General features: G+C 48.9%; 1 protein-coding gene across 8 annotated transcripts in view; it reads left to right on the top strand.

The window, feature by feature from the left end:
* The window catches only part of DCTN1 (dynactin subunit 1), a 72,854-nt gene that overhangs the window by 11,018 nt on the left and 34,357 nt on the right, over window positions 1-27,479 (top strand). For 5 of the 8 annotated variants that reach the window (XM_052780932.1, XM_052780931.1, XM_052780929.1 and 2 more), the window contains exons 1-3: window positions 2,177-2,425; window positions 7,183-7,261; window positions 11,292-11,323. In XM_052780932.1, the coding sequence (XP_052636892.1) occupies window positions 2,198-2,425; window positions 7,183-7,261; window positions 11,292-11,323 (339 nt within the window). In that variant the 5' untranslated portion in view covers window positions 2,177-2,197. Of the gene's footprint in view, window positions 1-2,176; window positions 2,426-7,182; window positions 7,262-11,291; window positions 11,324-15,173; window positions 15,195-27,479 lie in introns of those variants that run through there. The other 3 variants (XM_052780936.1, XM_052780930.1, XM_052780928.1) reach the window with 1 other exon arrangement.

Genomic DNA, 27,479 nt, shown 5'->3' with positions numbered 1-27,479 from the left:
CTACTCCGGGCAGGTGCTACCCACAGCGGTGCTGCTTCAATTTCCAGCTCATGGTGTTTAACACACGTATAGATCTTACCTGGGCTGCAGCTGCCCACGGCCACCAGACTGGCCAGGAAACTGGCAAACATAAACCAGGATGGATAAAATGGATAGTGATTGGTTTTAAAATCGCCGAGCAGGAACCTTTCTATTCAAATGGTGAATCTTGCTTTTTCTGGCTTCTTGTTTTCTTAGAGTTTTGCTCTCATTTTTTATAGCAAGTGGGACATGTTGATTTTACAGCTGCAAGTATTTTGCAGAATATTGTTGCTAGTCCTTCTGACAACTGAAACGATCCAATATTTTGGTAGACATTTATTTAAGTATGTGGCATAAGTTTTAGATTTGAGGTCTTGTTTTTGTTTGTTTGCTACAAAATGGTGATTGATTTTTGGTTTTTATTAAAAGATTATTTTGTGTTTTTTGATTTCTGCCAATTGTATTTGGATGAAAAGTGGAATTCAGTTTTGTGTGGAAAACTGGCATCACAGTTCTTAGTCACAAAACCTCCTGAGCATGATGGGTATATTCTGTATTCAAACCCAACGCATCAGTATGCAAAGGAAGGCAATAATTTGTTGGTTTGTCTGTTAGCAGTGGTGATTCGGGTTTCTGCATGTGCCAGCCAGAAGCTTTCAAAATACCCTTGGATCTTTGTACAGGCTGAAGCCTCCCTGCCACTGCAACTGCTGAAAACCCCACTTGGTGTCTGGCTGCTGCTGAGACTTGTCTTCCCATCCATCAGCTTGAGAGTGCCCTTCCTCAACTGTTTTCTGTGTCATGGTTTGGGGGAGTGAAAGCAGCCTTCTGTTCTCATCTGAATAAAAAGTATATTCTTTCACTGAAGCCAAGCCCAGCAGCAATCAAAACAAAATATTTTCTACACAATAAACAGAACTACTGACAAATGGGATGATGTAAATGCCAAACATGCTTCATTTTAGAGACCGCTGTAAGGACAATGCTGCCCTGTCGGACTGAGCTATGGAACTTGAGCTGAGCAAGGCAGTCAAATATCCCTCTCCCTTCTTAACTGTATTTAAAAGCAGTAGCCTTTTAAAGGCATTAACATTTGGGGAGGGACTTCTAAACAACTAAAAACATATGGTTAATTTAGCTCTATGGCAGTACAGTATAAACATCATTTATTTCGGGCTTATTTTAGAGGAGGCGGCTTTGGGGGCAGGGGGAGGATCCCAATGCCTTACTTGTCTGGCCGCCCCCCTTATAAACTTAATTACCATTTAAGTAAGACTGAGGGTCTCAAGTGCCTTAATCATGTTCCTCACACCCATCACCTTATCGATGCTCTAAAAGAATTGATCAGTGTAGTTAACTTTCTCTAAACAGAGGGGTAAGTATCAGGGATGGCAAGCTTGAAATCTAATGATGCACACTGAAATTTAAGTGTGGATTAATATTTACGATGATAATGCCTTGAAAGCCTAATGAATTTACCACCAGTATTTTCTGCTTATCAGCATCCTGATAGGAAGCGCCGTTACCAATGGGCACCCCAGAGTCCTGGCGCAGAGTGGGTGTCAGGAATACAGTGGGAAACTGGTGTGGGCGGGTGGTCTAACTCTGTGGCTGGTGGTGGGCCATCAGGTCCTCTTAAATCACAACAATAAGAAGGGGTAGGAAAGTAAACTATATCAGAGATGGGTTGTCTGTTTCTGAGCATGTAATGCAAGAGGCTGGAAAGCTGTCGGCAGTTTCTGGCATAACGAAAAAAGGATGGAGCAAGTGTAGGTTAAGGCAAATGTGACTGCACTAACATCTGCTACTTCACAGTTGGGTTTTTTTTTCCCCCCCAAAGCTTATTAAAAAAACTTATAAATTGGGTTTGTGAGCCTGGCATGTCTATTAAAAGAAGAATAGTAGTTAATGGTGGTTTTGCCATTGTTTGTGATTCCCGTTTGGCAGCCTTAATGGAAAGAGTTACCTTTTGCTGGCTCCCGAAAAGAAAGGGTGGCGGAGGTGAACAGGGACCAATCCCTCGGGCTGTGTGGGACCCTGCAGAGCCCGGGGTGAAGGGTGCTGGAGAGGAATGAGACACTGATGTCTGAACTGTGGGTCTGTCTCTCTGCACTAGCTGTGTTTAACTTGCTGTGCATCTCCTCTCTGTCTGCAGGCATCCAGCACCGGCACCAGGATGAGTGTGGAAGCAAGCAGCAAGCCCCTGAAGGTGGGCTCCAGAGTCGAAGTCATTGGGAAAGGGCACCGCGGTACCGTGGCTTATGTTGGTGCCACTCTGTTTGCCACGGGAAAGTGGGTTGGTGTCATCCTGGATGAAGCAAAGGGCAAGAACGATGGGACTGTGCAGGGCAGGAAATACTTCACCTGTGAAGAAAACCACGGCATCTTTGTGCGGCAGTCACAGGTACGCTTCCCTATGCTTGCTGAGCTTGTCTCGGGTATACGTGGCTCACGGGTTGCTTGCTTAAATAGAGGAAAATAGCCCTTTGCACCCAGGTGGGGAGAGATAAAATAAGTTTCCTTTGCTTCCAGAGAGCATGATGTTTCTGGGACTCTCCATCTTCCATCGTGCGAGGGAACAAAACAGCTCCAAACGCAGACAGAAGCCTTGCCCAGAGGCTGTGCTCCTGCCAGAGCTGTGGTTTGTTCCAGTCTGACACGCAGCTTCTCTGCACATTTCATTGTGTGTCTCAATTAGCCCAGTTTATGGGGTTATCGTGAAATATTTTCAGGTGAATTGGGTGAAAGAAGTTTGGTGAATTCTAGAGAGCATGGAATGGTTTTATTTTGTCTCCAAAATGAAGAGTAAAGTCTGCCCACTGTCTGCTGCCTCAGAGAGTTACTGGCTGCATCATCTGTAGCAGATGAAGTTTGGGACTGGTATCTGGGTGTTTACCTGGAAGTAAAGTCTGAATTTTAATTAAATAATGTTTACCTTAAGGTATATAGAATGCGTGACTTGGGTTTAGTTGTTGAGCTTTTGCTATTCATGTACCATAGGTAGGAACTAGGAGCTTGTTTATGTACAAACAAGTCTCTTCCATTTTAATTTCCTCTGTGTAATCTTCAAACAGCACAAGCACAGCACAGTGACACTGCTCTTGAGTCCCACAGGTTGGTGTGCTCCAAGCCTGGTGTCACAATGAGAGACGTTCAGCTCCTTTTCTCCTTCCCTGGCACAAAATGACTGGTTTAAGTTCCACCCTGTAGCATCTTGGCAGCAGAGTGCCGAGAGAGCTCCTTCCCACTTCCGCAGACCCTCCTGCTGCCCCACCAGACCTGGTGACTTGCTTCCAGGACGTTGGCAGTGGGCAAATGAGGAAGCTGAACACGAAATAAGGGATTTTAGGAGCAGAAGTCCTGGGGTGGATCCCAGCATCCTCTGTCCTGGCCATCAGAAGGGCCTTCAGGTCACGTGTGGTCAGAGGGTGCGGTAATGGTTCACTGATGAGAAGTGAATGTTCTCTGCTGGCTGTTTTGCTGAGACTCGTGGACCTGGCTTCCTTGCTCCGTCGCTCAGCCTGGCCTGCCAGCTGGAAAAGTAAATAAGTAGTTTACAATTAAAAGTTTTGGTCTGCAGGACCAGGACGCGTGGGGCTCAGACCGGGTGGCTGGAGAGGAGCTCATCACACAGGGCAGCCTGTTGGCAGGTCTCTACCCATCAAGCACTTACGAAATCCCAGTGCTGGCAGACCAGGGGGAAATACGTGGGCAGTTACCGTGCTCCAGGCATAGTGTGGCCCTCTGCACCCATCGGACGTCTGGTGACGTGCAGTGGTACACCTATGTCCCATGGTGCTGGCGTGGGCAGGTTAGTGTTGCTGTGCTCGCCCGGGACCTTCAGAGGAGTTTCCATCTCTTCTGCTGGCAACGGCAGGGTGGTGGTGCAAAGGTTCCTGTGTATGGCTTTGCACTGGGGTGTTTGGGGGTCAAACTGAAGGGTGCTCTGTAGTGTCTTCTCCTGGGACTTGAAAACTGCTGGGTTGCAGGAGCTGGCCCAAGGGAGCTGTATGCAGGAGGGCTGAGGCTTGTTCTAGGGTCCGACAGCCACCCCTCGCCGTGCTTCCCCTTTCTTGCTCTGGTTTTGGAATGGTTGGGGTCTTTGTCTCACGTGTACCCCGCTGAGCAGCGCACAGTTTGCTTAAAAATAAGCTGCTTTTCCATGGTGATGGTGAGTAGTTTGTCTCTGCCCTGCAAAAGAGCAAATCCCTGGTGTGCGTGTGTGCGGAGAAGATGCGCCAGTGCCAGTAGCACTGACCGTCCCTCTGAAACCATGATGTGTGTGGAAAGGTGAACTTGATGAGCACAGGGGAGTGCAGTCTTTGCGGAGCTTATCCAGCATGGATTGCAAATTGCAGCAATTCCTGCCACCTGCCTCGTGCAGCAGCTGCCGAATCGGCGCAGGGCCATGGCTCTGTGCTCTCCAGCCTTTTTCTCAAGCTCTTATTGCAGAGCGCAGCTTCCCAGAGGGCTTCCAGCACCAGGGCTTAGTGAGCTGGTGAGTCAGCCTGCACCAAAACAGAAGCCCAGCAGAGGCGGTGGAGGAAGCTGCCCAGGGTGTGGGCGGCCGGTCACCTAAGTGACCATTACGATTTGGGCATTAATTTTTCAAGAACTGGGTTTAAGATATAAATGGAAAACGGCAGGATTCCTTTTCAGCGCAGTTAATGATCTGCTTGTGCTCTCCGCTCTAAATCTGTCTGCTGCTTCCTCCCATATTTCATTTCTAGGTCTCCCCAGCATAGTGGGTGGCTTTCCTGTGGTTACACATGGTGTCAGACACTGAATGTCAATAATAAATAATCTTTCTCAGGGGGAAAAAAAATTATAAATGAGAAATGTTTTTCTCGTTGCTTATGAAGCAGATCACCTGCATCAATGGAAGTACATCTTGTTAAACACTTGTAAAGTGTTTTTAAGAATTTCCAAGATTAAGTAACTTTCTGTTCTCCCCTCCACTTAAAAACATATCTCAAAAAATGAGCACCAGTAATACCAGCATCAATAAAGCCTAGCAGTATTCTTAGCCTGTTAATTTATTGTGGAGTTTCAGCTTTAAAAATGTACTGGTGGGGAAATTTCAAAGATTTTAGGTAATTTTTTTTCTCTGTTTCATGCAATCATCGAAGTAGATCCCACACAGGGATTTGATTTTGTGCTTTATCTATATAACAAGCATACGGATCGAACCTATGCAATGCATCTGCTCCAGACCACTGGAGTTACTGCCCACTGCAGGGGAGGTGTGCATCCCAGCAACGCCTCGCCGTGCTCTAAGGGAAGTAGAGAGCCAAAAGAACTGAAATAATCACTAAACCATTTCTCACTGTTGCGCCTGTGCTTGAAGCAGCATCCCACGGGGGAGCAGGGTGGGTATCTCTAGCTGAGAGGTGGTAGGGAGTTTCATGGTGGAGACTCTTAAGTGTGGTAGCTCTGGGGATGTTAATGTCTCCTGGCAGAGTGGCCGTCCCATAGCTGTGTCACACCATCCCCGTGAGAGCAGCCTACTCGGCACCCCGGCCAGCTGGAGGGGAGGGAAGCCGGCTGCGGGGGGGTTGGAGCTCAGCGGAGCCGTGATGGAGGCACTCGCTGCCTCGGGCTGCGGGACAGAGCCGGGGGTGTTTTGGCTTGCTGTGCGGAGGGTGGGTGCCACGGAGGGGCTGTTGCCTCTCTGCTTCTGACCATCCCCTCCCTGCTTGTTTTCCAGTTAGCAGGGGGCTGGAGCACTCTTTTGAGCAGCTGTGTCAACATGGACAGGCGTTTCCAATGAAGTGTTTGCTCATTATCTTTTGGCAACCTTAACATTTTGCCTGCCTGGGACTTGTATTTGGGCTACTAATTTTGAACATGAGTATTCTTTTATGGTGTGTGGAAACATTATCCTTGATTTTGACCTCAAGTGGAGCTCCTTTTCTGCTCCTGCTTGGCATAGGAGCTCATCAGCTTAAATCTGCTGCAGGAGCACATCTGGTATGTTGTTGCACTTCTCCAGTCTAACCCAAAAGCAAGCCCTGTTCTGCTTCCTGCCACCTTCTTGTCATTACCCATCTCCCAGCAAGTCTGGTGTGGCCAGCTGAGTTGTACCTGGTGGGGAACCCTAAGACCACTCAAAATCCCACCCTCGCTTTGAATAAACTCCTGTGCATGGCCTGGTGCAGCAGATCCCCTGGGATGCCATTTCCATAGTCCTTGGGTCTGGTTTTGTCATGCTGCTGTGTTTAGTGAAACGTGAAAATCTGTGCATTGCCAAGTCACTCCGAAGATCGGGTGCGCCTGGCTGTGTCAGCTACCCACTTCCAGCAGGATCCAAGGGGCACTTGCTTTGTCCTCACTTTTAAAACCGTGGTTTGAGTATTCTCAGCCTTGGTGCAGTTGTCATGATTTCTGTGGCATAATTTTTCTCAGTCTCCTTGCTGCTTTTAATTTAAGAATACATTCCTGGTACTTGAGCATCTTCCCAAAATAGAAACTGTGACTGACAGGTTTACAGATTATTTTTATTTTTAAACTGAACTCCCAGGCTTAAGGTTGTCACAGAATGGATAGGGCAAATACCTGTCAGGAACAACTTGGGTAGTGTTGATCTTCTAAGATGAAGGGATGGTTCTCAAGAAGTGATCTAATCCTTTCCAGCCTTGTTTTCTATATTTATCAAGCAAAAATGTGTCCAAAAATAGTTAACAAAGAGAAAACCCTAAACCTTCAACCCTTAGATAGCTTAACAGGGCTCAAACCTGAAAGTACTCCTGTCTGTGCCTCCTAGGGTTCCCTAGAGAGCTGGGCAGCTTTCAGATTAAAAAAAACAAACAAACCAAAACCCCTCTGTTGGCAGTGTTGCATTCTGAATCACTGAAGTTGCTCTGTTTTAGAGAAAAGCAGTTTTCCTTATGAAGAGAAAGAAGAGTTTTAAATCAACTTTTGCTAAGACAACACAAAAAGACAAAAAAAGAGCTTTCTGTCAAGTGTCAGTAACTTGGAATAACTGTCAGACTAAGGTTCATGACTGATTTCTGTGTAAAGTGATCATGGAACTGTTAAAGATGTTCTGGGCTGTCGAATCCTGAGTTTTGACTTTTTTTTATGGCCTAGGTGAATGACCACATTCTGGATTTTGTTTGTTTGTTTGTTTTTTTGTAATAATAGTCGTTATACTTTTTCCAGATCCAGGTCTTTGAAGATGGAGCTGATACAACATCCCCAGAAACGCCAGAATCTGTCTCCTTGAAAGTCCCCAAAAGAGGTACGGCTGGTCCATTTTGCCCTGAAACCTTGTCTCTCTCTTGGTCTGGACCAGACAAGGTTCCACTCCCGAACAGGCGTCGGGGGTCCACACGCTGGGGAGGTGGGCACCAGCTGCCGAGGGGCGATAGCATGTATTCCAGGGCTCTGTCCCTGGTTTGGGTACACACTCACCTCCCCCCAGCTCATCCACCTCTCCCATAGTCCTCTCTGCGTGGTCCTACGTAGTCTCTGGGGATCACAGAAGGAAGCAGTGCATGCAAAAGTTGTTCCAGGCAGTTCTGTCCTTACCATGAAGGTCTGTCTGGTGGGAAGCAAGTGGGAAATCCTTCCTGGAGGGGTAGGCACATGGAAGGAAGACTTGAACTGCTCTGGTGCTGTGAAATTGCAGCTTACAGGTCGCTAGCCCCTCCAGGCTGTGCCTTATTCCCACCTCTTTGGCAGTGAATGCTTTCTGCTCCGTGTTCAGCGTTCCTTCCACTTTTTCCCTTGTCAGGCGGCTCTGTAATAGCTCGCTTTGTTTGGTACTTTGACAGGCTTGCCTCCCTTTGAGGTCTGTTTTTGTTGAGTAATTATTTAGTGGTACACTTAGGGATCCTAGCAGCTTGCGGAAAAAGCTCTGATAGCTTCCTGTCCTGGACGCTCTGTCGGCAATGCGTGCCAAGCTGGGGATTTCTGGTGTGTGAAGCATTTGTTGAACACATGCTTAACGGCTCAGAATAGGGTTCGTTTTTTTGTTGTTGTTTTTTCCCCTCTCCTGGCCAGTAGAAACTAAAATTCCTCTTTACTTGGCAAAACGAAATCTACCCTTCAGCTGTATAAAACATGTCCAAAGGCATCAGAAGGGGGTGATGATTACCCTGAGAAGTGGGGTGTTCCCATAAGACATTAATTTTTGTCCGTCCCATGAGTGGAAGGGAAATTTGAATTGGCATTCACGTCCTTTGGCATTCTGCCTTCACCTTCTCCTGCAGGGAGCTCCAGGCTCCAACAGCTCACTGCCACTGCGGAGAGCTTGGGTTTGGTACAGCCCAGCCACTTTAATTCATCTCTGCTTTGGATCCTGCAATTAGCATGTGCAGCTGAACAGAGAAACATTTAAAGGAAGCCAGTTTAAACCCCCACCCCTGAATTAAATGCAAAAAAAATGGAAACTTTTCTGCTTAGTATATTAGTCTGAGTGTTGGGGTTTTTTTTCCAGAGTGCAAGAAAGCCCAACCTTTCATGTGCAGCTTCAGCCTGTTCTTTGTATGTACTTGATATTAATAGTCAATGAAAATATTTCTTAATGTTTGTATGGTCTTTTCACTCTTTCTCAATTCAGACTTTCCAGCTGAAAATTCAGTTTTCCTTGTTAGAATTCTGTACTCACTTAGGATAAGGAGCTTGTGTGGAGCCATGCAAGTGTTTTTTTCCCTGATGCTCCTGTAGGTCTGAGCTTTCTGGATGTGTGTTGGTGGACATCGCCCCTTTGAGTGCTGAACCTGTGCAAAAGCCACAAGCCTTCCAGCGCTGGGAGTCTGCTGTTGTTTTTCTCATCCTGCAGTTATTAGGAGCTAGGGAGAAAAGACAAGGGCTCTTTAGACCCTCACTTAACGTCCTGAGAATTCAGTAGCAGCTGATGCTTCCTTGAGCCGGCAGACAGGAACGTAGAGACCAGAAATATGTTAACTACATAGAGACAGGGTAGCCTTGGAAAAAGCAACAAACCAAACCTCTGGGTTTAGTGTGGCTCTTCAGCAAATGTTGCTGCCTTTTAATTTCACTACCTCTGTGTGTGTCTGTATGATGAATCTCTAAATCCTGTGCCATCTACCCCCTCATTATCTGGAAGTCTTTCCAAGGCTCTAATCTACACTGTTTGCTGCAGAGTTGTCTCTGGTTCTTCTAAAACCTTTGTCTGGGGCAACCAGCAGTGACTGCGGCATGCAGAGATGTACGGCTGCTTTCTCACAGCACACCGCTGTAGTATTTTCAGTACTGTCTCTCCTTTCTCAGTACATGCTGAGGTTTGTTGTTGCTGCCCAGCAGCATTCACTGAACTTCTACAGTGATGCTCTGGCCCCTTTTCGCCAGCTGTTGGTTCTTCCACTCAAATAGAGAAATGAGTAAAGCACAAGCAGTTCAGGTTACCCCTCCTGGTGTGCAGATCAGCATTGCTTCCTCTGCTTCTTGCTGCTCAGAGCCTGTTTCAGGGCAGGAGCCCGTGAATGCCATGCAGGAGGAGAAATGGGTGCGTTTAGCTCAGGTTTGAGGGTTGCAAGATGGGTGTCACCAGCATTTTCCACTGCTGTCTGCAGGCAGCAGTGCGGCTGGCCTTGAGTACCACCAAGTGACACTCGTGCTGTGGGAGGGGGCATTGCTTGCGAGGGTGGGACGCACACACGAGCTCCAGTCAGTGCTTGATGGTTGAACTGGTGAGCGAAGGGGCTGTGCCAGAGCAGCACCGGGTCGGGCCAGGCAGCAGGGGCATGGCAGGTAGACACTGGCCAGATCTTGGGGGGCCAGTCCCCTCGGGGTCCCGTGGCGGGAGAAGGGAGCCCAGACATGCAGGCTCGGTGTTGGCCGCGATGCTCGTTGGTAGGGAAGCAGGCGCTGGGATGCGGCTGCTTGCCAGGAGTTTCCATGGAAACGGCAGCGCCGGCTGCTGCAGTCTGACTGCGGTGGGTGATGCAGAGATTGCTCTTCCCGTAGATCCAGCACCTTCCTCTCCCAGGCTAGCAGAGGTGTGAGGTACACGGTGGAGGTGACTCCTATGTTTTTTTATGAGGTGCTTCTGCAGCATTTGCTGTTGGGGTGATCAGTGTCACCGTTGGAAATATTAAACCCTGGTGGAATTGCAGCTGGGAGAGGAGGGGGGCAAGCAACCCCCATGGCTGTGAGCTGCTTGTGGACCCCCCCGTACATCCAGAAATGGAGCAAAGGATGTAATTTAGCCAAACCTGCAGTGGTTACCTGTGTCTCTGATGCACACAAGCCACGATTGTGCAATCTGGTTCCTCCACAGTCATGTCCGTGGCACTCACTGTGCTGTCCGACTGTGCACACCGATAATCCAGAGAATGAGGGAGAAATCCTGAATTTGGGGGGGGGGGGGCAGGAGTTGTTTGAGCACTGGGGTTTAGCCTGCTGCTGACACCTGCCATCCTGCCATAACAGCCAGGCTCTGTAATGGGGTGCTCCATCAGCCCTCTGTCAGGGTGATAAAATGGGAGCACCTCATAACAGCCAGCAGCCCACGAGTTCAGCGACCTGGGGAAGGCCAGCGGCCGAATTGTCGGTAGATGTTCCTGGCGGCCACCTGTGCCGCAGGAGGTTTGCGCTCTGAGAAGCGGGAAGGACCAGTCTGCTGAGCTCGAGCCCTGTCAGGGCTGTGGGCTTGGGGCTGTGGGTGCCCCGCTCGGGGAGGTTCCCTGAGCTGAGGTGGAGAGCAGAGGGAGCAGAGCTGCAGCTGGTCAGTTTGGGGTTTTTTCCGAGTGGTCTCTTGTACATCGACCTCATGCGTGTTCAGATTCTTGACCGCATACAGACCGGGATGGAAACCTTTTATTTTGCTGTGTGAAGTAAATGGTCTCTGGACCTGTATTTCTGTTGATGCTCACATTAGGTTCTCATTTGGAATCCAGCTGATTCGATGTGGTCATATGGACCAATAGACTGCCGTGCATTTCCAACAGAGAGAGTGCTCTGAAGATGGCTTGGGGTTCTCTGAATTGCAGTAATTTAACTCAAGAAAAGTAGTGTAGCCTGACCTAGTTCTGACACGTGTGTCTGAATGTTTGGCTTTCTCAAACTGTGCCAGCGGATCTAATAAGGGAGTCCCTGTTCCTCCAAACCCGTACCCCATTGTACCACCGTTTCCTGGTTTATGCTGGTCTCTCCTTCATGCCCACTTCCCTAAGAACACGCGTAAAGGGTCCTTTCACTATGCCTTGACGCTTCCTGGACTGCAGAGACACTTAGTATGCAGGTCAGGCCAGAGGCGTCCTTTGGGCCAAAGCTCATGGTTCTGTTTCTGTTTTTCTTTACAGATTCCCTGGATGCTGCCAAAGCCAGCAAACTGGTGAGTGCTGAGCCCGTGACTCTGCAGGCTGCTGAAACAAATTCCCTTTGCAGTGTGTGATTAGGGGAAGAGGCAGACTCGCACATGCCACTCTTACTGACTTACCATTAACTTTTATCACCTCTGTAAAAGCTCCATTTTTCAACCCTGCAGGAAGAGCACATGGAGACACACACATACACAAAACATACAGAAAGGACAGAGTTTTGCCAGCCTGTCTCTTAGTTAGCCCTTTTCAATTCAGTGCTCTATAATAAAAATGCCCGTGGTGAAGTGCATTTCTTCTGAAACCCATGGGAAGCAAGGCCATATAAAAAGTAATTTTCAGCTAATGACCAGAAATCAGTAAGTTTCTGAGGAATAAAACCCCAGCACAGTTTCCTGTATTACACGTTTTATCTAAGTTCAATCAATATTGCAACATTCACGCCCTGCATGCCTCTTGGCTGTGTTTCTTTAAATAATGACCCTTACAGCCTGCAGGAAGAGCGTATTCCTCAGGATATTTGAAATTAGCTTTGTCTGGCTTACATGTTTGGCTTACAGAGAAACGATGTATACTTCTGACTATCCAGGAATTTCAATGGCTCTTGAGGCATAAATGGGTACATGTTGTATCCGAATGTGATGGGTATTTCCTAAGGAACAGAAAATTGGAGCAGGTACCTATCTTCAAATACTTTTGACCCCCAGACAAGCACAATTAAATAGGTACTTAAGATTAAAACCACAAAAATGGCCATGCATGTATATGGTTACTGAGGAATCTGTGGTGGTGCTGGGCAACACAGTGAGTTTGGTTTGTGTGTGCTTTGGGATAGAAGCTGGATGTTTCTCAGGGACAGACTGGTCCATCTTGTGTGTTGGCAGCTGTGAAAAAGTAAATAGCTTATCTGGAGATAAGGGGCTTGTCCTTCTTGTCCTCTCATCTGCATGACACCTGCAGTTCTGCATTAGGGCAGCTTGCGAGCCCAGTCTCATGCCTTGAAGTTTCAGGTAATTACCGGGAGTGGGAAGACTTTTCCCCACCTTGATGCAGAGCCGTGTGTGGATCCTGGTCAGCCTGTGCAGTGTCGGGATCTGGCCACACCTGGAAATGGGTGATGGACCAGCACTTTGAGGTGCTCCGGGGGTTAATCGGGCTCAGATGCCTGGGAGGTTGTGCCTTGCCTGCACTCTGAGTCAAGCTGACTGCCAGAGTAGAGGGTGGAGAAGAAATCCCCCTCGTCATATTAAAGGGATTTGCAGAATTTTGCAGGGGGTGCTTTTTCTGCTGAGTGGGGCGTGACTTACCTACTGGCGTATCTGGTCTGACTGGCCTTTTCCATTGCAGGGCCTCTGGCACTGGCGGCATCTTTTCCCCTTGTGTTCTCTGCCCGTGATGCATGACATTTAGTCTCCTGTTTTAATTATACACTGGAATTAATGTGCGAGTTGCTAGGTGAAACCGAACAGTGCGCCTTGTAAAGGAGGTCAGACCAGACTACCCTTCCTTAAAATAAAGGCTGCAAAATGGAGTCATGAAGCATTGGAAGACAAATTTTTATATTGTTTCAGAACATTTGAATGAAAAGACAAGTATAATATTTATGAAGTGGAAAAAATCTTAGTGTTCATGAAATCAGGATGCTAAAATAGGAATCATTCTTTAAATTCTTTATGCTGCTCACATTCTGAGGAGGTTGCAAGAAAGGAGATGAGCCAAAAGGGTTTGCACCCAGAAGGTTTAAGAAACCCCAGATTAAATAGCTAATGTACCTTCTGTCCTTAAGCATCACTTTTTTTTTTCTGCATAAGAGGTTGAGAATTTCATGCTGGCTACTGCTGGAAGCAAGATGTTTTGGTAGATGGAGCTCCGTGCTGTTCTGGGCTGGGGATGCTGCTGCTTGATGCGCTGCTGTGCTGTGGGACATTTGCTCTGGTTTGTCATTATGGAAAATGCTAGAGTTCAAAATGAACATCCTGCTGCCTTTCAAATACTGTTGGTGGTGGGACAGGGTCCCAAAGGTAACTTGAGCGATGCCACTGTGATGGGCACATGCAGATTTGTCTTCTGCCTTGCATGTTAGAAACAGGCGAATTCGGGCTTTGCTGTTTCCCTGCTGGGATTACACAGCTCCTCCCAGGAGCTCCTGCAACTGCTGCGCAGAAACATGGAAATTAGGTGCTGGAAAAGTGGTTTGAGCCACTTGCCCAGTATTTCAGCCCAAACAGGTATCTTTGCTCTGTTGAACATGCAGCTCGCAGGCTGGCTGCCTGTCAAATGCAGGGTCCGCAGAGCGGGTTGGGGTTAGTCCTGCAGGACTTCAGTCCTTCAGTCCTTTACATGCTGACACCGTGAAGGGTCCTGGTTTCCTGCATGCAAGTCTGATCAAACACCGAAGAGTCTGGCTTCAAGCCAGCATCACGGCACGCTGCAGAAGGGAACAAAAGCAACTGCTGCCCCTTGAGGAGTCACTGCCGGTGCCTCCGAGAGGCAGCGAGCCTGCTCCTTCCAGAGAGGCTGCAGTGATGGGAGGCAAACGAACACCTGGGATACAATTTTACCTCGTGCAAAGCCTGAGCTCTAGTGCAAGCATTCTCCAGCGTCATTTGTTGTCTAGACCTATTAAAGGGTGCTGAGGTTGTTTGCTGAAATAGTTTGTAGTCCAAGCAGTGAGAGTCTGGGGAGGTTACTTCACAGCAGTGCGACAGCAGACTGTCCCTCCCCAAGAAGGGCTATCTCCTGCCCCTTGAAAAGTGGCCGAGCTCCCCAGGCCCAGAGGTGGCTGTGGTCCTCTCAATCCTTTTTTGCCTTATCCATATGTGTGTTGGCTTGACTACATGGTGACCATTGTCACAGTTTGTCTAAGGAAGAGTTGCTGTTTTCTGAGAGTAAAACCTCTGCCGTGCAGTATTTTGGGCGTTTTCCATCTTGAATGTGTACTTAATGCTGCTGCAAAAGGTGTGTTTTCTGTGGTCAGAAGGCATTACCTCTGCTCCACTGGGCTGTGGCATGGGGACTTCCGAAAATGGGGAAAAGAGCTTCTTTCCTGCGTGTAGAGGGGCCCTGAGTGGCAAGAAACTGGAGAATTCCAGCACACTTTGGATGAAATGCGATTTCTTCCCAGCATGATTATATGAACTCCCTGCTGCTGTGAAACATCATCTTTAGGGCAGCAGCTGATGCAGGGCTTTGCCTTGGTGTGATCAAGAATTGCATTTTAAAAGCAAAATATCATGTTACTGTAAGTTGTGAGCGGTCTTTGTGACCTGAGGTGTGGCAGAAATGCACTCACAAAAAATGTAAAAAAAAAAAAAAAAAAAAAAAAGTTGGGTACAGCATCTTCTTCCCTTTGCAGTGTCTGATCCAGGGTGGGTCAGTGTGGGAGGTGAGTGGTATTTGTGAGAGCTGGATTTGGGGTGGGATCCCTCCTCCCCAGGGATTCCAGGTTTCGGTCAGCTAAGCATGTTGGTTAACTCTTCTTTGCAAGTGCTGATGGCTACCATTAAGTGAATTTATTTTCCTCTGAATATGTCCTAGCATCTCAAATGGTTTTGTGCTGGAGGAATGGAAGGTGGATCAATGACACTGGAGTAAAGCTTGTAAATCGGAGGGTTGAAAAGAAGCTCTGTTGTCTGCTTTCCTCTCTTAAGCCACCTTACATTTGTTTAAATTTACCTGAATGTATTTTCCTTTCTGATTGTACATATTTTTGCAGCCCAATGACTTTATTGAGACATGTTCTCTTCCATGAAAAGCTAGCTCTGAAACTTGCGATGTTTGAACAGAAAGCAGATCGCTTCTCATCACCACTGTTGATATGATGTGAGCTCTAACTTTGTACCCTTTTATTCCCTCTTCATGCAGCGTGGAGTGAAACCTAAAAAGGTGGTGCTTTTTTGACAATTAATCTGTGTGTTGCCAAGTCTTCTGGCCGCATGAAAGGCCCTCCAGTGCATCCCAGTTCATTGTCACCCATTGCTGCTGTGCCTCCATCGTACTGTTGCATGTTTGCTCATTGCATGTGCTCCCCTTCGCCTGCCCCCAGCTTGCTCAGAGGATGGGAGGCAAACGCAGCAAAACTGATTGCTTCTGAGCCAGACCACAGCATGGGGAAAGAGTTTGCATTGCGGTACTGCTGCCCCACCGCTGCTCGAGGGAGGCACGGAGGCTGGCAACCCAGCTTTATGCTTTATGCTCAATTGTGAGATTTTCTACTGTTCCAGTTCACCACAGTCGGGTTTTCAAGTCAGCGCTGGGTGCCGGTTACTGTGATACCTGCAGGCTGTGTGCAGCATCGCTCCCAACACATCTGCACAGAGTTTTTCATCAACTGACTGTAAGTCTTGGACACCAGAGGCAGCCCACGTATTGCTGCTTCCACCTGAAGGACTGACTGGCACACCTCAGCCCGGCTTTTGCCGCCTTCTGCCTTCTCTTCCCTTAACTAACATTTTAATATAGTGTATGTTCCCTGACTTGTGGGTGTTGGCAGTACCAGCTACAGGTTAAGTGCTTTACATGCTGTGGGGAGCATAAGCAGTGCTCCTCCATGCTCACTGTCTGACATGGAAACATTTAAAACTCTAGATTTATTTGGTAACCAGGTGTGTTATCACAGGGCTGTTATGTGGCCCATTATTGACCAATATATAGCAGTTTTCTAAACAATACAAGGCAACGCTACTTAATGCATTTTCTCATGAGCAGTTCTAATCTGTAGCTGAGCAGCGGTAGAACAGGGAGCTGCTGTAGTGAAAGAACAAACCCCAAGAGTTTGGAAAAAGATACCGCACTGCTGAGAAGTAATACGCTTTGGTGACTCGGAGGCAAGTCACTGTTTTGCTCATATGTGGTACTTGTCCTCTCCTGGGGCTACAGCTTCCCATGCTTCTCCCAAGGTAAGAACACCCCACAACCAACTTGCTTATAACACTTACCAAAGCCAAAAATCTTTTGTATCGCTTATTACCAAAATGAACTAAAACTACAAAGGTCTTGGCATAGAATCATCATTTCCTGTAGGCTGTTTGGGGAATATTTTTTTGCCATGGAAATCTTGCCAAGAGAAGAGCAAATCTGGCCACTCGGCACTTGGAACAGGCACAGTACAAGCACTAGAGAGAAAATGGTATGGTACCTGCTGAGTCCTTGGCGAACATGATGCCGGTCGGTGGTATCTTCGACAGATCTTTTGTTTCCAGCCACTTTCATTTTGATTTTTGGGTGGAGAGATGATCCAAACAGCAGCATTTGTCTGCAGATAGTCCACAGGCGAGGAGCAATGCAGAAGCATAAGGAGAAGCTGCCAAGGCACTGTAGAGGGATGGCCGGGAACAGCTATTACTGGGTGCCCTCTCTCTCCTGACCCTCTCCACAACCCCTCTAGTCCGAGGTCTTTGCATGTCTCTGAGGCTTTACGGGCGTTGCATGCATCTGCCCCGCGTCTCGGTCTTGTGAGCTGTCTGTGAGCTGTCACTGCTGCCATTTCGCATGCAACTCTGACTTGCACCCAGCTGTTTGTCGTGGCTCTGTTACGTGGATAGGAAGAACTTCTGGTTTTGAATGTTGTGTTTCTTTACTTTCTCGTCCCCATTACCCGTGGTTTCCAGGCAGTTAGGTTGATTGCAGGTTGCTCTACATATGCTGCCATCTGCTCAGAGCTTTAGCTGTGTATTGCTTTTAAGTGAAGTGGTTGTATGTTAATAGCTGTCCAGAGAACCCTTCCTGACTAGCGATGTGTGGAGATGGGCTCAGACAGGTACGTCACAACTTTTCTCAGAGGGACAAGCCAGTGCCACGTTTTTGCTGATGTCACCTCAGAATTTAAGTATTTTGGCCATTAATAAACTTGTCAGCTCTCCGCTCCCCTCCCGTGCAGCTCTTGACCTTACACAAGTGTGTGAAAATTGCAGTCCAGTTGGTAGGATCACAAAATAATTAACATGATTAGCAGATAAATCCTTATTCATGAGATTAAGGTAGCTCTTTGCATGTCAAATATAGACTTTAATCGTATTAAAAGCTGCTGCTTGCTGCTTTTTTTGTGCCAGATGGCCCTTATCTTCCCAGCTATTGTCCGTCTCTGTTTGCCTTGGTTTTGCTACTGTCTTTGAGCTCATTGGGAGCAATGGGGTAGGGCCTCTTGCCGATGAGGTCGTGGCTGTTCTGGCTTTTGCTGTCGGTCGCACAGACCGTGCTATTGCCAGGGCTGGCAGCCCCACAGGGCTCCAGAGCGTGGTGGGCAGCTCTTGGGTCACCTCTGGGGCCGCCCGAAGCTGGAGATCCTTCCTGTTAGCTGTGATGCTGTGTAGGGGTGCGGGCTGTCAGGGGCTGTCCTCGTTCCTCATGCAGGCATCTGCCATGCGTACCTTGCTCGTGATCGCTGCGGGGGTCCGGCGTGTGCTCGGGAGCTGGTGGTCCAGGCTGTCCCCTGGCACGTGGGGAGGTGCTGGCCTGTCTCGGAAGGGTTTGCCAGCCCCTGCCTGGGCTGGGCTGCCGAGGCTGCTAGTATGCTGGGTAGGATGGGGAGAACACCAAATATCTTTTTAAAAAGCAGTAAGAGGGTGTTTCTCTGCTAAGTTTCAGAGTGAAATGGGTTGTGTGCTCCTTTATCTCCTCTGTGCTACCAGGGTTGATGTTTTACTGACCATGTGGTCAGCAAGCCTGCCTCTTCTCTTGCTGAAGTGCCTGGGACTATGCTGTGTCACCTTCCAGCGAGACAGAGGTGCTGGGTCCACTGCCCAGGGCTGTGGTGGGAGCTGCCTCCCCAGGCTGAGAGTGAGCCGAGGGGGGACTTCATCATCCCGTGTGTGATGAACCTGCGCTGCTCTTGCCCCAGGATGCTGGGGGTGGTGAGGACGTTCAGGGATGCAGAGAAGGGCTGGACAGGTTCTCTAAAGTTAAATCTTAAGAAATACAAAGTGCACGTAAATTATATTTGGCTCGGGGAGTCCTTGAGCTGCGGGTGTTCGGAGCCTGGGAGAGCAGCCAGAGTATTCCTCAGGTGTCCTCCCTGGGCATCCTGCTCTGCCCTGCGGTTGAAGGTGCCACGACCACCATCCTGATGTGAGCTGCCAGCCTTGGCCTGGGTACGGTGGCTCTGGCTGGCACCACGGTGGCTCTTTGTTTGTGTGTGGGCTTCCAGCTCAGCCCTGGGGTCCTGCGGCTGTGGGGTGGGAGCAGGGCTCCAGAGGCCCCTTCAGCTGGTCTGTGTTAACGCACCGGCTGGTGGGATGATGGTGGAGAGCTGGCTTCCTTCTACCCAAAAGTCACCGCCGGATTCCCTGTTTCATGGCTCCTGTGCCGTGAGCTCTGCCTGGCTGGTGGGGACATTGCGGGTAGGACGCCAGTGTCTGAATACACTCTGCCTTCTCGGCGGGTCGTGTCCTGTTTGCTTTACCTAGTCTAGTCCCACCTTGTCTGTAATGTGGCTGTGCCAGGTGCCTGGCTCAGCCTCCACTGTCCCGTACCGGCACAGTTTGGACAGTTGCTCCCTGGGTTGTGGTCCCACTGCGCAGCATAATCCTGCCCCGACTGTGCAGTGATGGTCGGAGTTGTGCAGAGCTCCAGCTGGAAGGGGACGGGCCCCACAGATGTGTCCGCAGCTTGCAGGTGAAACGGGCTCATCTGCGGTGCCTGGTTGTGTCTGAAGACCTTTGGAGACACTGAGCGCAGAGTCCCAGATCAGCTGAAGCAGGGAGCAAGTTCTTAACTGGTGGTAGGTGGGAGAAGGTTGGTCCCACAGGGTTTGTTGGTTGCGTTTGCAGCAAGCTCAAGCGTGAGTGGCTGTGAGCCCTTCTCTGGAGTAGGAATCATAGAATCATTTAGGTTGGAAAAGACCTTTAAGATCATCGAGTCCAACTGTAAACCTAACACTGCCATGTCCCTAAGTACCACATCTACACTTAACATGCGTCCAGCGCTGTCCCCGTATGCCTGAGGTGTGTGACCATGATGATAAATAACTCTCTTGCCCAAGGGTGCTGTCTCTCACTACAGGTCACCTATCCTGTGACAGCATGAGCTAAAGCCAGTTTGATGCCTGGGGTTTTTTTCCCCCCTCTAATGGATTGGCTTTGTCCCAGCTCCAGTAACATTCCCATTCCTTTCATCATCCCAGCTGGCATTCCATGTGCCAGAGCTGGATCTCAAGTGTTTTGAGCTCTGTAATGAGCATGACCTCATCTCCCTCTCTGTTGGGCACTTGATCTCACTCTGATCCTCTCTTGTCCTCCCGTTTGTCGTTGTGCCCGATCGTTAGCTGGGTTCAGCGGCAGCGTCTCTGTGCAGGGAGCAGATGGCCTGTTTCAGCCTGATGAGGGCATGGAGCAAACTGGTTCCAGATGCTTTCTTTTTAAAGAAGAGGGGCCGACCCAAGCCCTATTAATCCTTTAAAGGAAAGAGTAATCTGATTATCTCATAAAACGTGCCTCACATCTGAACTGCAGAAAACATGTCCTACAAAAGGGTCTAAATGAACCTGTGTGCCGACTTTTACACGGCTAGTATTCCTCTTGGCCGGCTGACAAACTGTCGTGGCAGTTCTTCATGCCTCTGCGGGACGTTCATGGGAACTTGCGGCAAGGTCCGTGCCGCAGAACGGTGGTTATTTTGCTGTTGATCAAGGGAAGGGCCAGCGAACCTACGGAGCTGTGAGCTGAGCAGCATCTGGCGCCGCAAGCTGGTGGTACCATGGAAATGAGCCGGAGTTAACCCCGGCAGCATCACAGGCTGCTCCTGCTCCAAACCCAGATAAGATTCAGCAATCTTCTTATCTGTGATGGTGCTAAAAGCTCCTTGTTACTTTGCATGGCTTTAAGATAAGTAACTTCTCTTACATACCACTGAGCATTTTTAAAGGACAGCCCTAAAGCATCTGACACCTTCCCCGGCCCCGTTGTTAAATTGCATTTTCTCATCTGCTGCTTCTACTTAAGTGGGCAGCTCTGCAAGGTGTGTGGCCAGCCCCGTGTTGGTGTTTATTGAATCTTGGATGTGGAAAGAATTTAAATATTCCAGATTTAGAAAACAGAGATGTGCGTTAGGAGAGGAGTTGGCTCATTAGCGCAGCTACTGCCCTGCCCCCCTTACTGTAATACCCTTAATTCTCTTAACTGAATGTTAAATCTGTGTAAGCTTTCATGTGACTCCTTAGCAATATATATGGCACTTTGTTCACTAAGGGACTTACAGCCATGAGTCAAGGTTGCTTCTGTCTGAGAATGCTTAATACATATGTGGCCCTTTTGCCGGACGAGTTTGGGTAACGGTTGAACTTGCACGGTGGAGGAAAGCCTACGTCCTCTGGGCCGACCCGGAGTTGGAGAGAGTTTCTACTGGAGCTTTTGAATGCCTTCAGATAACTTAAAAGCCATCTCTGTATAAATCAGCTCTTGATCCAAAACAGGCTGTACTGTGACATGCTCAGGCCAATGAAACTCAGTGGTTCTTCATTAACATATGCTTATAGAGCTTTTAAAAATGCCACTTGGAAACCCTTACCCTGCTAACACCATTTGCCCATCTGCAGCCAGCAGAAGAGCTGTTGGGGGAGAGGGGATGCTGGTGGAATCCTGACCTCTGCTCTTGACAGTGTCCAGATTTGTTTGTTACCTTTTACTGTCCATGGGGGCTCTGCGTAAGTCGTAGCCAGTTACAAGGAACCAAAAGGCATTTAGGTTTGGATACTAGATGTGTTTGTTTCTGTGGATGCAGTACCATCCTGTCTGACAATTCAGTCCTTTGTGGACTGATGGGCTGACTCTGCTGACCTAGAATAAGCTCTTTCTCTGCTAGCCCTGAAGAATCATCGTCAAAGCTGAGGGGGAAGGAGGTGGCTGGTGATGGGGCTGGTGAGCAGCTCTGGTCCTGATGGGCTGGGTGTGTAATCTGTTCCCAGGAAAGTGTGACCCAGCTCAGAAGACGGGGCAGCCCAAGTGTTGAAGGTGGTTGGAAGGCCAATGCAGAACCCAAAGAGAGCTCTGAGCATCCCTGAGGAGCAGAGTGAAACCCGATGGTGAGCTGATCCTTGCACAAGACTGTCACAGCAGCAGGTGTCTCATAGAACAGTTCACCAGGCTCAGGCATACTCACCAACAACAGGTTTGGCAACTGCAAGCTGGGAACAGAGCTGAGGGTGAAAACCCAAGTGCAAGGCAAGAGAGGTGTTACCACAGCCAGTGTGAGAGTGGAGATCTTGAGACTGATGCTCTCTGCCTCAGTGCCCCAAATTTGTGAGTGTCTGTAACTTGCCTGGACACTCAAGGCTTCACTGTAGGAAAAACTGCTTGGCACAGGCAGGTGGGAAGCGCTGCTGGGACTGAGAATAGTCTGTGCTTGGACTGGTGATAAAGTGAGTGCTCAGGTATGGTGTGGGCAGGTAACTATCCCGAGTGAGCCACCTCTGCCCTTACACAGTTAACAGCTTTTGCCAGCTCAGTGCTCCCTGGCGTATTCATTGATTTTTCTCATGTGGGCTGTGGTTGAAGTCTTGTAATGCTGAGTTCTGATTTCTGAGGACAAATCCAGTTGGGCTGCGGGTCCGGTTTGTATTTGCTGGTCTGTATTTGCTGGTCTGGAAGTCAAGGCAGTGTGTGTCTGCACAAGCTGTTGGCTCTGCCTGGAGGCAGGCGGTAAATGGCAGAGCCCACATTGCCTTGGGGAGCAGGGCTGTGGTGCAGGATGCCCCCGGTGTGCTGAAAGCATAACGTGTCTTTAAATCCCCCTGGGGAAACCTCAGCAAGTTTCCTTTGGGGTCACCCAGTGCCATTCTCGTTTGAGCAACAGAAAATTGTTAATTGCTTGAAAAGGAGTGATTTTAATCCAGGCTTATGTGAAAGACATTACAATAAAAACTAGGCTAACTTGGTATGCATAGCTATCTGGATAAATTCTGTTCTTAATTAACTTTGCAAATGGGAGCAGTGTCTGTTTGCCTGTGAGGATGTGTAATAACCCCACCCTGGTTATCTGAGAGGCAGCACTCTTAGCTCCTCTTCTCTGGACGTTTGCACAGGGCTTTCTCGCCGTGGAGCCAGGGGAGTTGCCCACCGCTGGAGGGTTCCCAGCCCTCGGACATCGCTCCTGGACGGAGGGTTCCCCACTGGGTCTGGGGCTCAGCCTGCACCTCTTTCTTCCTGGTTTTTAGTTACCTGTTGTTTGACACAGGCAGAAACATCTGGCTCCCATCTCCATGCGGGGCATGGGGCAGGTCTGAGCTGCCCATAGCTGTACCTGCAGCGCTGGTGTGGAGTGCTGCGGTGTCTGGACTCCTGAAACCGCTTCTCTTGGTTAACTCCTGAAATCTGCTGGTTTGTCTTGGTGCTTCAGCTTTTGAGAGCTTGCTTTTGGCTCTTGATCTGAATATTTAGCCATCTCTCCGCTCATTAGAACATTATCTGGCTTGTTTTAATAAATTGCTGTGGGATCAGAGGCATTTTCTTGAGGATGATCTTTTTTTTTTTTTTTTTTTTTAGCCTGTCATGCATAGAAAGTACTAGAGGTCAATGTTACCACAGCTGGAAGTGACTCCGTGCTGGAGGAGCTAGTCTTTCCTCAGTGTTTATATTCTGTAGCTGTTCAAAATTTAAAAAAAATTTTTTTTTTTCTTTTGCACTTTAGGAATTCTCAAAGGTTGAGGCAGCCCCATGTGTTGCCAGAAGCACCTTTGTATAAACTTAGGTCTACAATACATCTAGAATACAACTGTCACCTGCTTTTTGCACCCTAATGTATTTTGTGAAGTTTGCACGTATTTGCTGTGCAGTTAAAACAGTAGAAGGTACGTTTGTCCCTGCTCCGGTACAGAGAAAGCATGTCTCTTCACAGGGTGACCCATCGCTCTCTCCTGGTTCCCCAGGAAAACCTCATGTCTGACATAGCAGTGGTTGGGTAAGAGGCCTCAACGTGGAGGGGTTTGCTGTTACCAGGATCTGGGGTGAATGTTAGGCAGGTTTTTTGACAGCCATCTTCTGCAGAAGGGGTTGGGAGGTTGCTGACCTGACTCTGGTTCTTCAGCACAAGCCAGGAGATGTATGTACCAACAACACAGCCCAGCCTTTAGTCCGTGATCCTCTCTGCGGTATGAGAGGTGCTGCTGAGAGGGGAAATGCCAAGAAGGATGCTTCCAGGCTTGCCAGATACCCCAAAATTCTTGATGCTGATTGAAGAGAGACAGTCTTAACTGCTTGGAGGCTGGTGAAAGCCCACCTGTGCTTTGGGGAGATAAATTGGTGGGGAAGGAGAAGTACCTTGCACAGGGACCAAAGCTTGCATGTGCTCCCTTCTGAACGGCCAGTGCAGCCATTCACCCTCCCTCAGGATGCTCTGCAGCAACGAGTGAGACAGAAGGACCCTCACCCCCTGCCCAGCTGTGTCATCTGCAGGGGTCTGCTGGGGTCATCCCCTCTCCCCTGCTGAGGACCGCTCAAGTCCTGCCTCCTTCACCAGTGCCTTTGGGTGAGCAGTGTGGCGGAGGCTCTGGCAGCCTTCTGGGAGCCGGATGGCCACATCTAAACTGCATGAGAGAGGGAGGACAGCAGCCTTCATCCTGAACGGAGGAGTCACCTGCAGGTACAACAGACCACATGTGTTATAGAAGATCTTGACTATAAACTGTGGGCAGGTTGGGTCCCAGGGTCAGTAATTCTAGAGGGTCTGACGTCAGGCTGTAGATCAAGAGTGGATGCATCACTGAAATTACCAGTGATCAATCTTAGCTGCTGGTAGAGAAAGTGCTTGAAGTATTAGAATAAAATGACATGCCTTGCTTCCTACATTAATTATCTTTCTCACTCTTTTTGTGGGATATCCACGTTTGCTCTATGACTTAATCCAGCGGCATAATCTTTTATCCTGTGTGAAAATCTCACAAGCTGCACCCTTGTTCTGTGTTTGGCACCCAACCATGTGCTGCTTGAGCTGCCAGTTAAATGATACTTAAGGCTCTGGAAGAACTTCACGGGTTAAAACCAAACCAAAACAAAAACCAGGACTTGGAGAGTTTTAGAGGAACTAAAGACCCAGACCGACTAACCCCACACTGGCGTGGGAGTTGCTGGTTGTAACTAGCACCGAGGTGGAGTGGGGCCCAACCATGACCAGTGTTTCTGTACCGCATTTACTGAAGCCTTGCACCATTTATTTTCCTTTTGGGCCTCAGGCAATGTTTCCCCGTGATGGAGATGAACAAAACGAAGACTGCATCTGGCCACAGGGTAAAGGTGCGGTCCAGGCCCAACGGCATTTCAACATGGGGAATTCTCACCCTTTCTTTCAGCCAGGTAAAATCCAGCAAGACGACAGCTTTCCCCCCATTAACCGGAGCAGCCGGCAGCGATCTGTCCCATCAGGCCCAAAGGCTTTCGGGCTGTGCTGGGGGGCCTGGGGGGGTCGGTGTGCAGCTTGTCTCCAGCCAGCACTACTCAGTTTTAATGTGTAATGAAACCCGGACTCCGCCATCCTTTTTAGGTGATTGATTGGAGTGTGTAACCTGAACTCAGTGCGCTAAGTGCTTTTCAGTTACCCCAAGGACTTTGGAGTCCGATAATAAAATGAGGATATGGGCAGATGTGTGTGTGATTCAGCTCCTGGCTGTGCAGCATGTGCAGTGCCGCTGCAGACGGTCACCTTGGTCTTCACAGCAGTTTGGAGCAGCAGTGATGGAGATATTTCAGGCAAATAGATGATACTCAACTCCCAGGGTGGTTTCTTTGTGAACTGGCATGAAATTTGTGCAGGCTTTCAGTTAAAGTCCGTACCAGTCAGTATTTCTGTAGCACAATTGCAGCCCACTTACTATGAGACTGGAGGACCCCAGAAGAGCAGATTTTGGAAAGCATCACCGTAGAGTTTGGACATGCTGTTTTTCCTGACAAGTATTGAAATCGCTTTCAGAGCAAAAATACTGTGAGAGTTTTTATTCTGTTTGATACACGTAAAACCCCAATCTGCATGTTTCAAGTGTGAGCCTCATAGGGTAGGAAATTTCATGTATGTAATTAATTACTGAATTTTGGGCTATCTGAAGTGTCCCTTGAATCTCTTAGAAGGTGTACCTGAGTTTTGAACTTTGGCTGGAAGGAAAGGGCAGAAAAATTGGAGGGGAGCCTTGGTCTGCTTGGCCCCTGTCCCCACTCCCCAAACCTCTCCGCTTGCTTTGTGATCAGGATGTGGCTGTGGCACTTGGACCCTCGTGCGGCAGCCCCTCTTTGTCAGCGGCTGCCTGAACCTGGGGTCTCCTGTCCCCACAGCTGCTCTTGGGAGGCTGTCTCCAAACTGTCTCACTCTGCTGTTAAGAAATCTCCTAATTCTCACCCTGTTTACTCCTGGTCAGTTATTACCTGTGGTTAATACGCCAAATTGCCCTTTAGCTTTTCCCTTTGCTTGTGTCTGCCCCTTGGATGTAATTACAAAGCAATTGAACCTTCACTTAGCCTTTATTTTGCTACCTTGGGCAGGGTGAGTGTTTTTAAGCTCTTGTGGAATCATCCTGGAGGCTTCCTACAGTGTAACAGGAACATAGGGCTGAGAGGAACCGCGAGGGCTCTGCTTTGCCGCTGTGATGGTTAAATTAGGTGATGCTGTTCCTCCAGGGGCTGGGTGCAGTGACCACCACCTTCCCTCCTTGACCGGGTGCTGCTGGAGTTGGAGGTGCAGCAGGTCCCTGCGCCCAGGGACGCCTTGTGCAGGAGGTACCTTCTGTGCCGTGGGCTGGTGTCTGTGGGAGCTGCAGCCGTGGGGTGTTCCTGGGGGGGTTCCTGCAGCAGTGGGGGACGTGGCTGGCTCTCCCCCTTGGATGGGCACAGCAGCGAGGCTGAGGGGAAGGGGCAGACACCGTTCCCCCGCTCCCAACACCTCCCTGGAGCAGCGTGGGTCCATTTGGGTCTGCTCAGCTCTGGTTCCCCATCCCACAGAAACACTAGGGCACCTGGCGCACACTCACAGTCATCTTAAGGGTGGCGGTTTTCTTCCTTAGCTCCTTCTGATCGACTCCAGCTTCTCTATCCCAAATGCTGATTTTTAGTCTGAAACTTCCCGTCCTCTGTCTCTGGAGAAAATTAAGTTAATGGGCACTGGGAGGGGATGGCTTTTGTTGGGTTAGAAGACTTTTAAGAGTCTCGTAAAAACACAGGGTTTGATTTTTAGAATATATATTTACACACACCCCCTAGATACGTATATCTATATACATATTTTAATGCTCTCAACTTTCAAAACCTCAGTCCAGGGAGAACATCTGTGCAAGGCACAACAGATGTTCATTTTCCTAATTCAGAAATCAAAACTCACTGCAGATAATGGCTCTTGCAGTTGGGTGCAGACTGTCTGTGGCATGGCAAACTGTGGGACTGCCTCAAGGCTCCAGGAAATTTTAACCTGCTATGGAAAATTGCCTTTAAGGACTTTTTCCAAGAGATTGCAAGCATTGTACTGAGTGTCCATAACTACTGGTGCTAAAAATACGCTTTGTGTGTAGAGGTTTGTATATGCACATACTATTTAAGAAGGATAGCTGCTGCTCTGTGCGAGCCTGGGTCAGCCTGAGCTCCCCTCCTTCCTGCTGCCTTAGTGTGGAAGTATTGGAAAATAATGGAATTGGAATGGGAGTTGTCAATATTGGAAAAGAAGGTCTGTGTTCACACACATATAATACAATACACAGAATAAAAGATGTGTGTGTATGTAAAAGGAATTGATATCCAAAGGGCTGGGATCTCTAGCATGCAGTGGGGTCAGGGCATTGAAATTTGTTAAGTTTGCAGCGAGATCTTGCTCTGAGTGTTACTGGTTGCTTTGGCATTTAGACCCCCGTGTTGCGGTTCTGATGGGGCGCTGGTCCAGGGACAACAAGGATGCCAAGCAGGAATTCAGGGTTTGAGCTCGGCAGTGTCGTAAGACTCAGACACGGCCATCTGGCTGACGTGCCGGATGCCGCGCTGGGTGCTAGTACTCGCTGGCGGGGGCTTTTTTTAGGGCAGGGGTTCTCTGAGGCCGGTCCTGCCATGGGGGTTTTGCCGGCATCCTTGGCTGGGCAGGGGTGCATTGAGGTCCTCGAAGAAAAATCCCCTTGTTGGCAGGAGGCGCGTGGCTGGGGCTGAGCTGGGCGGCTGCGAGGCTGGGAGTCAGGCTGGGCGGTGAACAGCAGCATCGCAAGATGGACGTGGCTCCGCG

The sequence above is a fragment of the Harpia harpyja genome, chromosome 2 (genome assembly GCF_026419915.1).
Source record: "Harpia harpyja isolate bHarHar1 chromosome 2, bHarHar1 primary haplotype, whole genome shotgun sequence".
Taxonomy (NCBI): Eukaryota; Metazoa; Chordata; class Aves; order Accipitriformes; family Accipitridae; genus Harpia; species Harpia harpyja.
This window is presented reverse-complemented; position numbering and strand designations above follow the sequence as displayed.